Source organism: Carassius gibelio, chromosome A23, assembly GCF_023724105.1.
Source record: "Carassius gibelio isolate Cgi1373 ecotype wild population from Czech Republic chromosome A23, carGib1.2-hapl.c, whole genome shotgun sequence".
NCBI lineage: Eukaryota > Metazoa > Chordata > Actinopteri > Cypriniformes > Cyprinidae > Carassius > Carassius gibelio.
The window spans coordinates 492,586-507,324 of record NC_068393.1 but is presented as its reverse complement, the minus strand read 5'-3'; the positions used below and the strand labels follow the sequence as shown (position 1 = coordinate 507,324).

Sequence of the window (14,739 nt, the reverse complement as noted above, 5' to 3'; positions counted from 1 at the left end):
ATCTTGCAGATGTAAATTCATATGTCAAATAGACGTCTCCTAGATGTATGTGTGCTATCAGGGTACCATCCCCCAGCGTTTTTAGGTCTCCCAAAACTTACCAAAGCCGAGATGGGCATCGCCGTGTCCGGCTTCCTCCCTGCTGCGTCTTAGCAGCATCGCTTCTCGGCCTTTTGGCTAAGATCAAGTGTAGTATCTGTTCTTATCAGTTTAATATCTGATACGTCCCCCATCCGGGGACTACATATTAAATGGATTTTTAGATCACGGAGCTGGAGCCGGGGCTTGCTCCGTCCACTCCATGCATCGGCCTGGTATTGCAGTGTCTCCAGGAACGGTGTGCTTTCCCTTTTTGGGGATTGCCATTTATTGTGTCGAATAGCAGAACAAGGAATGAGAGCTGCCATTGCAGATGCTGTGGTTTATTGCAAACTTTTTTCCTGATGTGTCCACCTGGGGTCTTGGACTCTTCCACTAACGATGCACCCACCTGAGGTCTTGAAGTCTTTCACAGACGAGGTGACGCATCGAATCAGGTGTGTTTGTTTAAAGAGAGTCATCTAAAACTGGCGTTGGGAAGCACCGGCCCATGAGCTTGGCAGTTTCCAGGCCAGTAACGGAAGGCACCCGTCCTTCCTTTCCCGGAGGGGGGGCGGAGGGCTAACCGTTGGTGAGGATGGTAGAGATGCAAATCAGACCTCTGGCTGACCGCCTGGGCCTTCATACTTACCTGGCAGGGGAGACACCATGATCAAGAAGGCGGTTCACCCAGGGCGAGGCTTGTCCATTGCACTCCGGCCATGCTGACCCCTGCGAATTCCCCAAATGCGGGAATCTCGACTGCATAATTTATGGTAGTGGGGGACTGCGTTCGCGCTCTCCCCTGAAATTGTTGGTGAAACAAAGCAGAAGAGGTTTTTACAGTTTTTTATTTATTTTCCTTTCAGAATGGGGAGTTCTGTCACATGCGAGATATGTGTTGTGCGCCTGTGAAACAAAGTCACTTGCGCTCTTGAAAAATCGGACCCTGGTGGGTAGTTTAGTTCGAACATAGCGCAGACCTTACTTTGAAAGTAGATTGGACTGACTGCAGCCTAGCTGTAACTGTCTCCATGTTGTTTGGTTGTCCTTTTTTTCGATTCGTATTAATTTTGTTGTCGCTTACAGCGACACCTAGTGGCCTGTCGCCGCGCCCTTTTTCACCTGGCCTCGGACTGAGCCCCTGCACAGGTGTGCCGATTTGGGTGAAGGGATCTCACTCCTTCCTGGAGTTATAGCCATTCGAGCCACCTCGGACACGCCACCTTAGCACGCTTTGAGGTCCCCTCGCCAAGGTGAATAGAAATTTCCTATTTTTTTGGATGATTATTGACAGTCAGTCTCCAGAGAAGCTTTCTGTGCTGATTTGGGTGGGACTGGGCCAAATACCTGGCGCCAGGTTGCAAAAGAAGGTTTTCGACAAAATCCAAAATACCCGAAAATTTCGTCAGAGCGACGGGCCAATCTGAGACCTGCGTCTCGTTCGGCTCGAGCCAAGGATTCCGGTGACATAAGGCACGTGGCTCTGCGACCAACCGTTTGGGAGTTACGAGCGATGCCGTACTTTCCGTCGCTGCAGTTCCACCGTCAGGCCGATCGGGACAAGGCCCGGTGACGTTGCAGACAGGGGAGGGTACTACCATCCCGCAGTGTTGCAGGTGTTTTCATCTTTGTTTGATTGTCCATTTACATTACATTTTCCCTATTTTTCAGCTTACGGCGCCACCTAGTGGCCTGTCGCCGCGTCCCTTTTCACCTGGCCTCGGACTGAGCCCCTGCACAGGTGTGCCGATTTGGGTGAAGGGATCTCACTCCTTCCTGGAGTTATAGCCATTCGAGCCACCTCGGACACGCCACCTTAGCACGTTTTGAGGTCCCCTCGCCAAGGTGAATGGAAATTTCCTCTATTTTTGGATGATTATTGACACTCAGACTCCAGAGAAGCTTTCTGTGCTGATTTGGGTGGGACTGGGCCAAATACCTGGCGCCAGGTTGCAAAAGAAGGTTTTCGACAAAATCCAAAATACCCGAAAATTTCGTCAGAGCGACGGGCCAATCTGAGACCTGCGTCTCGTTCGGCTCGAGCCAAGGATTCCGGTGACATAAGGCACGTGGCTCTGCGACCAACCGTTTGGGAGTTACGAGCCATGCCGTACTTTCCGTCAGGCCGATCGGGACGAGGCCCGGTGACGTTGTAGACAGGGGAGGGTACTACCCAGATAGCACACTTACGTCTGCAAGATGTCTGTTAAAGAAATGTTGATCTGGAAAGCATCTGCCATCTACAAACGTCTGACATACGCCTTTCAGATGTCAGTTTTATATACCTTCTAAATCATAAACATCTAAAAGACATCTAATTGACATCTATCTGACATCTAAAAGGCAGTGTTGGGGAGTAACTAGTTACATGTAACAGCATTACGTAATTTAATTACAAAATGAATGTAACTGTAATTAGTTACAGTTACGAAGAAAAAATTAGTAATTAAATTAAAGTTACTTATGAAATTTTTAACGATTACAAAGGCAATTACATTTGAATATTTACACACATCCACATACAGATTTCACTGATTTCTTTCCCAAATTGCACTGACTGTTCTGAGACATACGCCCTAATAATTTCCAGAATTTTAACAGAATTTTTTGTTTTTCCCAGTCCGCCCTTCCTGTAAATTAATGGCAAAAACATGCAGTTTCATTTAATACAAATAGGCCTACTGAAGCTTGCAGTGTTGTCAGCCTCTGCCGCCTCAATATAGGAGTACATGAGCACATAAACATCATTTCTAGAACTGCTCTGTGTCACGTCATGCATTTTACCTATCATATCATATACAAAGAGACAGCAGTTTAAAAAAACACCAATGTTTCAGGAGTTTATTATACAGGAATGACACATGCTTATTAGATAACTGTATTTGAGTTGATGTATATGTTTTTATTTATTATTATTTAATTTTCACAAATTTAGAAAAGTAATCTAAAAGTACTCAAAGGTAATTAGTTACATTACTTTAATAAAGTAATTGAAAAAGTTATACTACTATAACATTTTAAACAGGGTAACTTGTAATCTGTAACCTATTACATTTCCAAAGTAACCTTCCAAACACTGCTAAAAGGAGACGTCCAATAGACGTATTGCAGATGAGCAAACAGCCTTAAAACTACATCTTGCAGATGTAAATTCATATGTCAAATAGACGTCTCCTAGATGTATGTGTGCTATCAGGGTACCATCCCCCAGCGTTTTTAGGTCTCCCAAAACTTACCAAAGCCGAGATGGGCATCGCCGTGTCCGGCTTCCTCCCTGCTGCGTCTTAGCAGCATCGCTTCTCGGCCTTTTGGCTAAGATCAAGTGTAGTATCTGTTCTTATCAGTTTAATATCTGATACGTCCCCCATCCGGGGACTACATATTAAATGGATTTTTAGATCACGGAGCTGGAGCCGGGGCTTGCTCCGTCCACTCCATGCATCGGCCTGGTATTGCAGTGTCTCCAGGAACGGTGTGCTTTCCCTTTTTGGGGATTGCCATTTATTGTGTCGAATAGCAGAACAAGGAATGAGAGCTGCCATTGCAGATGCTGTGGTTTATTGCAAACTTTTTTCCTGATGTGTCCACCTGGGGTCTTGGACTCTTCCACTAACGATGCACCCACCTGAGGTCTTGAAGTCTTTCACAGACGAGGTGACGCATCGAATCAGGTGTGTTTGTTTAAAGAGAGTCATCTAAAACTGGCGTTGGGAAGCACCGGCCCATGAGCTTGGCAGTTTCCAGGCCAGTAACGGAAGGCACCCGTCCTTCCTTTCCCGGAGGGGGGGCGGAGGGCTAACCGTTGGTGAGGATGGTAGAGATGCAAATCAGACCTCTGGCTGACCGCCTGGGCCTTCATACTTACCTGGCAGGGGAGACACCATGATCAAGAAGGCGGTTCACCCAGGGCGAGGCTTGTCCATTGCACTCCGGCCATGCTGACCCCTGCGAATTCCCCAAATGCGGGAATCTCGACTGCATAATTTATGGTAGTGGGGGACTGCGTTCGCGCTCTCCCCTGAAATTGTTGGTGAAACAAAGCAGAAGAGGTTTTTACAGTTTTTTATTTATTTTCCTTTCAGAATGGGGAGTTCTGTCACATGCGAGATATGTGTTGTGCGCCTGTGAAACAAAGTCACTTGCGCTCTTGAAAAATCGGACCCTGGTGGGTAGTTTAGTTCGAACATAGCGCAGACCTTACTTTGAAAGTAGATTGGACTGACTGCAGCCTAGCTGTAACTGTCTCCATGTTGTTTGGTTGTCCTTTTTTTCGATTCGTATTAATTTTGTTGTCGCTTACAGCGACACCTAGTGGCCTGTCGCCGCGCCCTTTTTCACCTGGCCTCGGACTGAGCCCCTGCACAGGTGTGCCGATTTGGGTGAAGGGATCTCACTCCTTCCTGGAGTTATAGCCATTCGAGCCACCTCGGACACGCCACCTTAGCACGCTTTGAGGTCCCCTCGCCAAGGTGAATGGAAATTTCCTATTTTTTTGGATGATTATTGACAGTCAGACTCCAGAGAAGCTTTCTGTGCTGATTTGGGTGGGACTGGGCCAAATACCTGGCGCCAGGTTGCAAAAGAAGGTTTTCGACAAAATCCAAAATACCCGAAAATTTCGTCAGAGCGACGGGCCAATCTGAGACCTGCGTCTCGTTCGGCTCGAGCCAAGGATTCCGGTGACATAAGGCACGTGGCTCTGCGACCAACCGTTTGGGAGTTACGAGCGATGCCGTACTTTCCGTCGCTGCAGTTCCACCGTCAGGCCGATCGGGACAAGGCCCGGTGACGTTGCAGACAGGGGAGGGTACTACCATCCCGCAGTGTTGCAGGTGTTTTCATCTTTGTTTGATTGTCCATTTACATTACATTTTCCCTATTTTTCAGCTTACGGCGCCACCTAGTGGCCTGTCGCCGCGTCCCTTTTCACCTGGCCTCGGACTGAGCCCCTGCACAGGTGTGCCGATTTGGGTGAAGGGATCTCACTCCTTCCTGGAGTTATAGCCATTCGAGCCACCTCGGACACGCCACCTTAGCACGTTTTGAGGTCCCCTCGCCAAGGTGAATGGAAATTTCCTCTATTTTTGGATGATTATTGACACTCAGACTCCAGAGAAGCTTTCTGTGCTGATTTGGGTGGGACTGGGCCAAATACCTGGCGCCAGGTTGCAAAAGAAGGTTTTCGACAAAATCCAAAATACCCGAAAATTTCGTCAGAGCGACGGGCCAATCTGAGACCTGCGTCTCGTTCGGCTCGAGCCAAGGATTCCGGTGACATAAGGCACGTGGCTCTGCGACCAACCGTTTGGGAGTTACGAGCCATGCCGTACTTTCCGTCAGGCCGATCGGGACGAGGCCCGGTGACGTTGTAGACAGGGGAGGGTACTACCCAGATAGCACACTTACGTCTGCAAGATGTCTGTTAAAGAAATGTTGATCTGGAAAGCATCTGCCATCTACAAACGTCTGACATACGCCTTTCAGATGTCAGTTTTATATACCTTCTAAATCATAAACATCTAAAAGACATCTAATTGACATCTATCTGACATCTAAAAGGCAGTGTTGGGGAGTAACTAGTTACATGTAACAGCATTACGTAATTTAATTACAAAATGAATGTAACTGTAATTAGTTACAGTTACGAAGAAAAAATTAGTAATTAAATTAAAGTTACTTATGAAATTTTTAACGATTACAAAGGCAATTACATTTGAATATTTACACACATCCACATACAGATTTCACTGATTTCTTTCCCAAATTGCACTGACTGTTCTGAGACATACGCCCTAATAATTTCCAGAATTTTAACAGAATTTTTTGTTTTTCCCAGTCCGCCCTTCCTGTAAATTAATGGCAAAAACATGCAGTTTCATTTAATACAAATAGGCCTACTGAAGCTTGCAGTGTTGTCAGCCTCTGCCGCCTCAATATAGGAGTACATGAGCACATAAACATCATTTCTAGAACTGCTCTGTGTCACGTCATGCATTTTACCTATCATATCATATACAAAGAGACAGCAGTTTAAAAAAACACCAATGTTTCAGGAGTTTATTATACAGGAATGACACATGCTTATTAGATAACTGTATTTGAGTTGATGTATATGTTTTTATTTATTATTATTTAATTTTCACAAATTTAGAAAAGTAATCTAAAAGTACTCAAAAGTAATTAGTTACATTACTTTAATAAAGTAATTGAAAAAGTTATACTACTATAACATTTTAAACAGGGTAACTTGTAATCTGTAACCTATTACATTTCCAAAGTAACCTTCCAAACACTGCTAAAAGGAGACGTCCAATAGACGTATTGCAGATGAGCAAACAGCCTTAAAACTACATCTTGCAGATGTAAATTCATATGTCAAATAGACGTCTCCTAGATGTATGTGTGCTATCAGGGTACCATCCCCCAGCGTTTTTAGGTCTCCCAAAACTTACCAAAGCCGAGATGGGCATCGCCGTGTCCGGCTTCCTCCCTGCTGCGTCTTAGCAGCATCGCTTCTCGGCCTTTTGGCTAAGATCACGTGGTCTGGTCGGACGGTTGAGACAGCGATCGCCTCTAGGTGGACCTTTAGGCTCGTGTGTGGCTTGTGGCACGAGTCCTCTATCCTCCAAGAGGTAAATTGACAAGCGGCTTTTAATTGGAGACGACTCGCTTTGCGGAGAATCAACTTGTTTTTAAGGTAAGAAGGTTTTATCTAATTTATTTAGTTAATTTATTGTTTGTTTTAGCCGCTGCGTGCTGGTGGTGCCTCCACCATGTCGGCTGCTCGTGCCGGCATGCGGAGGCACCACAGCGTGCGTTTTATATTCAAGGAGGTCGATGGAAAGCTTCTGGGTATGTCCCGCATGGACTTTTCCAGAAAGCTTGTTCAAAAGACCTTACATTTTAAGCCTGAAGACCTGAATTGTTTGATGACTCTGCCTCTGAACAAAGGTTTTGATTTGAGTTTTAAGACTGCTTCCCTGCTAAGTGAGTTTTGGCAAAGGTTTGAATCTGTTAAATCCCAGTTCTCTATGTTTATGGTGGAGAAACTTTCTGACAACACACTTAAAACTGTGATTGTCAGAATGTTCAATGAAACTGTGACTGGTGAAGATATATGTGTGTGGCTGGGTAGATTTTGCACTGTTCGAGGCCAGCCAGTCAAGGTGCTAGATGAAGATGGTATCTGGACATGCTCCTGGCGAATCCCCATTAAACAATGGGAGGACGCTGGGGGCTACCAGGGCCTGAAACATCTGCCCTCCATGATTGTGCTTGGAGAGAACAGAGGCTACATTCATTACCAGGGTATGCCTAAGTTATGTCGGAAATGTGGGAAATTTGGTCACTTAGCCGATGTATGCCAAGAATTAGTTTGTGGGAAGTGCAAAGAAATTGGTCACGGGTTTGAACAGTGTACCAATGGCAGGCGGTGCAATCTTTGTGGAGATTCAAACCACCTCTACAGAGATTGCCCTAAAAGTTTTGCCAACAAGCTCAAAATGGCCGCCCCACATTGGCACCAAACAAACGAAGAAAGGAAAGAGGAGGCGGTCCCTGAGGTTTTGGCGGGAATTTCAAATTCCCAGCCAGCCTCAGGGATTGGGCAGGAAGGAGGAAGTGGGGCGGCCATAGGGGCGGAGTCAGATATTGAAATGGAAAAAGGCACGGAAGGAGAAGTGACCGAGGGAGAAACATCCTCCTCCCTACAAACGGTGTCAGAGTTGGTACAGGAATCCAGTGGGAGTGAATTTGAGTGTTCACTCCCAAATGCTCAAGTGCAAAAAAGACCTGCGGGATCTCCTCTGGTGGAAACCGAGGAGAAAAAAGCTAGGGCAGCACAGCGGCTTGATAGTTCCGATTTGGAAGATCAAGAACGCATGTGGCCCCTAGAGTCCCCAAATGAGGTATCTTTTTTGCACATCAAGCTGAGAACATCGTCGCCTAGGGAGTTACAAGAGGATTTCTCTGTAGCACCCGAAGCGTCGAGCACCTGCTCTCCAGGACCCAGTTCATCTGTGAGAAAGGAAGGGCAGGTGAAACAAGATAAAACATGATTTTAAGTATATTTTTGTAGTCTTTTTGTCTTCTGTTTAAATGTCTCATACTGTTTTAACCATACTGCTCATGGCCCTCACTATCTCTACCATTAATGTAAGAAGTGTGAGGTCCACCTTACGAGCACAGAGCATTTTATCCTTTTTAAAGTGTTTTAAGTCAGACTTGTTTTTACTGCAAGAGTGTGCTCTGCCCTTTTTAAATAGTTACAGAAAGTTGGAGGAGATGTGGACCATGGGGCCCTCAATATGGAGTGGCTCCAACTTCAACAAAAATGACGGTGTCGCTATTTTAATCAACAATTCAAACATCACGGTGAAGGATAGCACTGTGGTGAGGGAAGGGCGGGCTCTTTTAGCAAACCTGACTTTTTTAGGGAGGGATTTTAAGGTTCTTAATGTGTATGGTTTTACAGAAAAAAATGACAGATATGAGCTTTTAGAAGACCTGCAGCCCCACATGTTAGGCAGGGCTCCCCTAATAGTAGCAGGGGATTTTAACTGTGTTTTATCCAAAACAGATAGGAAGAGAGTAGGAGAAGATTTTAAGGTCGATAAGACATCGGTTTTATTGCAAAATTTAGTCAAGGATTTTAAGTTAGTTGACTGTTTTAAACAACTGCATCAAAGAGAGGAGGGCTTCACCTGGTTCAGTGGTGATGGCACCAGAGCCTCTCGAATTGACTATGTTTTTACAAGGGACTGCCTGCCAACCGATGCAACATTGACCCCTCCCTTTTTTTCTGATCACATGATACTGTCTTGCACCCTTTCACTTTCCATGGGTGTGACGGTAGGAGGAGGGCTGTGGAAGCTGAACTGTTCCCTATTAGAGGATGAAGAAGTGGTTAGAGAGTATAGGGAGCAGTTCAGCCAATGGCAGACCCTCCAAGACTTTTATGATACACGTGCACAGTGGTGGGAAGTGGTTAAGGACCGGACAAGACAGTTTTTTAGAAATATAGGGAAAAGGAAAAAGAACAGGGAAAGAAGACACATGATGGGGCTGCAAAAAAGACTGCAGAGATATTTTAACCTTTTAAACAGTGGATTGGATTTTACAGAAGAGATAAAAGAAGTCAAGAAAGAAATGTCAGTTTTATTCGAAGTTCAGAGTAGGGGTGTTATTTTAAGATGTAAAGAAAGAGAAATAGAAGAAGGGGAGAAATGCACAAGATACTTTTTTTAAAAAATTATTACACGGGGTGGGTCAATCTCTGCTTTGAAGACTTTTACCGGGAGGGAAGCAAGCGGCACAAAAGAGATTTTAAATGAAACTGAAAACTTTTATAATAATTTATATAGTGCAAAAGAGGCTCATAATGGGGTTTTAGAGGAAGTTTTAACCTTTTTAAATAAAAAGGTAAAGAGCCCAGATGTGCTTTTATCCCAGGATTTTACAGTTTTAGAAATTCAGAAAGCTTTAAAACATTTTAAAAAAGGGAAGTCCCCTGGCATTGACGGACTTCCCTTTGAATTTTATCTGACTTTCTGGGACATTTTAGCACACGAACTGTTGACCGTTTTTAAAGAATTTGAGACTCTTGACAGACTTCCTGACAGCTTTAGAGTAGGGATAGTTTCATTATTATATAAGAAAGGAGACAAGACTGACTTGAAAAACTGGCGACCAATCACGCTTTTAAATTTTGATTGTAAACTTTTTAGTAAGATTTTAGCAACACGCATGTCGACTGTTTTAGAGGACGTGATCCACCCGGATCAAGCTTGTGCTGTGCCCGGAAGAAAGATAACAGACAACCTAGTGCTGATTAGAGACGCCATCTGTTACGCGAGAGACAGAAATATTCGGCTAGTAGTCCTAAATTTAGATTTTGAAAAAGCATTTGATCGAGTCTCGCACCAGTACCTCTTCCAGGTTCTGGAGAAAATGGGGCTTCCAAAGAGGTTTATAGCCTGGGTGGGACTGCTGTACAAGGGAATAGTCAGCAAATTTCTAATAAATGGGCATCTTTCCAAAGCTGTGGACATACACAGTGGTGTCCGTCAGGGATGTCCTTTATCTCCTCTTCTGTATGTGGCTTGCATCGAGCCACTGGCACAGATCTTGAGAAGGGACAAATGGATCAAAGGACTGGACGTTCCTGGGACGGGGGGACTGACGGCGACCTGTGTTTTATATATGGATGACGTAACTCTTTTAGCCACAGACGTTTTATCAATACGAAGAGCACTGGACTTGACTGACTGGTACGGTCGGGCCTCGGGCGCCAAACTCAATAGAAACAAGTCCGAGGCCCAGCTCTTCGGGCCGTGGGGAGACGTGGACACAGGAGGACTTGATTTGGTTTTTAAAGACAACAATTTTAAGATTTTAGGCGTTAAATTTGATAAAGACGGGGGTGGACGGGAAAACTGGACTGACTTGTTAGGGAAAGTTAGGAAAAGACTGGGGTTTTGGGGACTAAGACAGATGACGATGGAAGGCAAGGTTTTAATTTTTAAATCTGTGATTTTACCTCTGATTTTACTTGTCTGTTCTGTTTTTAGCCCCCCTCGGTGGTTCCTGGGGAAACTGGAGAGGGCGGTGTTTTACTTCCTGTGGGGGTCCAAGTGGGAGCGCCTGAAGAGGGAGACCATCAAGAAAAGGCCGGAGAACGGTGGAAAAGGCCTCCCAGACCCCCACCTGTTTTTAGGCAGCCGCTTCACCGCCCTGCACATTAGTTATGCCACGACCCCATCCAAAGAAAACAAGACGGCTGCAATGGCGCGATTTTGGATGGGGTCTTACCTACGAACACTGAAAATTTTACCAGTGGACTTGAAAACCCCAGTGTCTTTTAACTTGCCCAAAGAGTACAGTTTTATAAAAAAGTTTTTAAAGAAATACCTTTTAGAGAGTGAAGATGTCACCATTTTAACTCAACACAAGTCTCTCATCTCTGTTGTGCAGGACCGGGAACCGGTGAGTCCATTTCCGGGCCTCACACCAAGTGAGGCCAAACAGGTTTGGCGGAACGCGGCTCACCCCGCTCTCCAGAACAGGCACAAGGACTTATCGTGGATGGTGGCTCATGAGATCCTCCCGGTCAGGGCGGTTATGCACTCCAGAGGCATGGCCAAAAACCCCATCTGCCCGCGGTCCGGCTGCAATTCCCCGGAGACCGTCCACCACCTGCTCTGGGAGTGCAGCACTGCGCGGGACCTGTGGGCCAAGACCGGCCCCCTGTATTTCCCGTGCCTACCAGCGGGTGGGGCCCAGTTCGGGTACCAGCTCGCCATCCTTGGGGTGGGCCGGGGCTTGAAGGACTTGACGGCACAGAAATTTACCTCGCTCTGGCTCACCCTCAACGTCATCAAGGATGCCATCTGGGCCACCAGAAACCTGCTGGTGGGGAAGCGCGTTACGGTAACCCTCCATGCATGCGAGCTAAAGGTAACATCAATGCTGCAGGGGTACCGGACGACGATATTCGGACGGGGGGGCCGGGGTTGCACGGAGAGGGTCCCGGCAGGCACAGACCCTGGCCGCCCGTAGATGCACCCTCACCACTCTGGCTACGGGAACAGCGGGCCAGCGGGCCGGAGGAGAGGGGATCTCCGCTGAGTCCATAAAGTAGCATCTCATGTCCCTGTTCTGGAGAGTGGGGTGATGACCCACTTGATAAGGACTCACCCCCGGTCTTGCACAACAGATGATTTTTAATTGGTGTTTTTTATTGTTTTATTATGAAAGAGGTTTTATTAACATATATACGAGGCTTGTTTGCTTTTTTTAAAATTTGTGTTTTACTTTGGAACTGACCGCACCTTTTAAACACACCTCAATAATGGACTTTTAAAAACAAGCAAAACACTGTGGTTTTAATCAAATGCTTTTTAAAAATGATTGTTTATTTCATTTTACCATGTGTATTTATTATATATTATATTGCTTGTTTTAATGTGTGATTAAAAAGAAAATGTTGTGTGAAAAAGAAAAAATGCAAATGGAAAAAATGTAAATGGTGACAATAAAACTTTTTCGAAAGAAAAATCTGTTCTTATCAGTTTAATATCTGATACGTCCCCCATCCGGGGACTACATATTAAATGGATTTTTAGATCACGGAGCTGGAGCCGGGGCTTGCTCCGTCCACTCCATGCATCGGCCTGGTATTGCAGTGTCTCCAGGAACGGTGTGCTTTCCCTTTTTGGGGATTGCCATTTATTGTGTCGAATAGCAGAACAAGGAATGAGAGCTGCCATTGCAGATGCTGTGGTTTATTGCAAACTTTTTTCCTGATGTGTCCACCTGGGGTCTTGGACTCTTCCACTAACGATGCACCCACCTGAGGTCTTGAAGTCTTTCACAGACGAGGTGACGCATCGAATCAGGTGTGTTTGTTTAAAGAGAGTCATCTAAAACTGGCGTTGGGAAGCACCGGCCCATGAGCTTGGCAGTTTCCAGGCCAGTAACGGAAGGCACCCGTCCTTCCTTTCCCGGAGGGGGGGCGGAGGGCTAACCGTTGGTGAGGATGGTAGAGATGCAAATCAGACCTCTGGCTGACCGCCTGGGCCTTCATACTTACCTGGCAGGGGAGACACCATGATCAAGAAGGCGGTTCACCCAGGGCGAGGCTTGTCCATTGCACTCCGGCCATGCTGACCCCTGCGAATTCCCCAAATGCGGGAATCTCGACTGCATAATTTATGGTAGTGGGGGACTGCGTTCGCGCTCTCCCCTGAAATTGTTGGTGAAACAAAGCAGAAGAGGTTTTTACAGTTTTTTATTTATTTTCCTTTCAGAATGGGGAGTTCTGTCACATGCGAGATATGTGTTGTGCGCCTGTGAAACAAAGTCACTTGCGCTCTTGAAAAATCGGACCCTGGTGGGTAGTTTAGTTCGAACATAGCGCAGACCTTACTTTGAAAGTAGATTGGACTGACTGCAGCCTAGCTGTAACTGTCTCCATGTTGTTTGGTTGTCCTTTTTTTCGATTCGTATTAATTTTGTTGTCGCTTACAGCGACACCTAGTGGCCTGTCGCCGCGCCCTTTTTCACCTGGCCTCGGACTGAGCCCCTGCACAGGTGTGCCGATTTGGGTGAAGGGATCTCACTCCTTCCTGGAGTTATAGCCATTCGAGCCACCTCGGACACGCCACCTTAGCACGCTTTGAGGTCCCCTCGCCAAGGTGAATGGAAATTTCCTATTTTTTTGGATGATTATTGACAGTCAGACTCCAGAGAAGCTTTCTGTGCTGATTTGGGTGGGACTGGGCCAAATACCTGGCGCCAGGTTGCAAAAGAAGGTTTTCGACAAAATCCAAAATACCCGAAAATTTCGTCAGAGCGACGGGCCAATCTGAGACCTGCGTCTCGTTCGGCTCGAGCCAAGGATTCCGGTGACATAAGGCACGTGGCTCTGCGACCAACCGTTTGGGAGTTACGAGCGATGCCGTACTTTCCGTCGCTGCAGTTCCACCGTCAGGCCGATCGGGACAAGGCCCGGTGACGTTGCAGACAGGGGAGGGTACTACCATCCCGCAGTGTTGCAGGTGTTTTCATCTTTGTTTGATTGTCCATTTACATTACATTTTCCCTATTTTTCAGCTTACGGCGCCACCTAGTGGCCTGTCGCCGCGTCCCTTTTCACCTGGCCTCGGACTGAGCCCCTGCACAGGTGTGCCGATTTGGGTGAAGGGATCTCACTCCTTCCTGGAGTTATAGCCATTCGAGCCACCTCGGACACGCCACCTTAGCACGTTTTGAGGTCCCCTCGCCAAGGTGAATGGAAATTTCCTCTATTTTTGGATGATTATTGACACTCAGACTCCAGAGAAGCTTTCTGTGCTGATTTGGGTGGGACTGGGCCAAATACCTGGCGCCAGGTTGCAAAAGAAGGTTTTCGACAAAATCCAAAATACCCGAAAATTTCGTCAGAGCGACGGGCCAATCTGAGACCTGCGTCTCGTTCGGCTCGAGCCAAGGATTCCGGTGACATAAGGCACGTGGCTCTGCGACCAACCGTTTGGGAGTTACGAGCCATGCCGTACTTTCCGTCAGGCCGATCGGGACGAGGCCCGGTGACGTTGTAGACAGGGGAGGGTACTACCCAGATAGCACACTTACGTCTGCAAGATGTCTGTTAAAGAAATGTTGATCTGGAAAGCATCTGCCATCTACAAACGTCTGACATACGCCTTTCAGATGTCAGTTTTATATACCTTCTAAATCATAAACATCTAAAAGACATCTAATTGACATCTATCTGACATCTAAAAGGCAGTGTTGGGGAGTAACTAGTTACATGTAACAGCATTACGTAATTTAATTACAAAATGAATGTAACTGTAATTAGTTACAGTTACGAAGAAAAAATTAGTAATTAAATTAAAGTTACTTATGAAATTTTTAACGATTACAAAGGCAATTACATTTGAATATTTACACACATCCACATACAGATTTCACTGATTTCTTTCCCAAATTGCACTGACTGTTCTGAGACATACGCCCTAATAATTTCCAGAATTTTAACAGAATTTTTTGTTTTTCCCAGTCCGCCCTTCCTGTAAATTAATGGCAAAAACATGCAGTTTCATTTAATACAAATAGGCCTACTGAAGCTTGCAGTGTTGTCAGCCTCTGCCGCCTCAA

General features: G+C 46.0%; 1 protein-coding gene, 5 non-coding genes and 1 pseudogene across 20 annotated transcripts in view; all 7 read left to right on the top strand.

The window, feature by feature from the left end:
- The window catches only part of LOC127944872 (uncharacterized), a 352,827-nt gene that overhangs the window by 100,552 nt on the left and 237,536 nt on the right, over positions 1 to 14,739 (top strand). For 3 of the 15 annotated variants that reach the window (XM_052541253.1, XM_052541256.1, XM_052541257.1), the window contains one exon: positions 10,650 to 12,148. The exons of 6 other annotated variants lie outside the window; for them this stretch is intronic. In XM_052541253.1, the coding sequence (XP_052397213.1) occupies positions 10,864 to 11,637 (774 nt within the window). In that variant the 5' untranslated portion in view covers positions 10,650 to 10,863 and the 3' untranslated portion in view covers positions 11,638 to 12,148. Of the gene's footprint in view, positions 1 to 6,571; positions 6,779 to 8,345; positions 8,473 to 10,649; positions 12,149 to 14,739 lie in introns of those variants that run through there. 6 more of the 15 variants (XM_052541254.1, XM_052541252.1, XM_052541219.1 and 3 more) reach the window with 6 other exon arrangements.
- On the top strand, positions 158 to 348 carry LOC127945487 (U2 spliceosomal RNA). Its single transcript, XR_008150818.1, has one exon. It is a non-coding gene; the product is annotated as a U2 spliceosomal RNA (small nuclear RNA).
- Positions 723 to 886, top strand: LOC127945244 (U1 spliceosomal RNA). The gene has a single exon (XR_008150590.1). It is a non-coding gene; the product is annotated as a U1 spliceosomal RNA (small nuclear RNA).
- On the top strand, positions 3,374 to 3,564 carry LOC127945486 (U2 spliceosomal RNA). Its single transcript, XR_008150817.1, has one exon. It is a non-coding gene; the product is annotated as a U2 spliceosomal RNA (small nuclear RNA).
- Positions 3,939 to 4,102, top strand: LOC127945243 (U1 spliceosomal RNA). Its single transcript, XR_008150589.1, has one exon. It is a non-coding gene; the product is annotated as a U1 spliceosomal RNA (small nuclear RNA).
- Positions 12,115 to 12,288, top strand: LOC127945587 (uncharacterized; annotated as a pseudogene).
- Positions 12,663 to 12,826, top strand: LOC127945242 (U1 spliceosomal RNA). Its single transcript, XR_008150588.1, has one exon. It is a non-coding gene; the product is annotated as a U1 spliceosomal RNA (small nuclear RNA).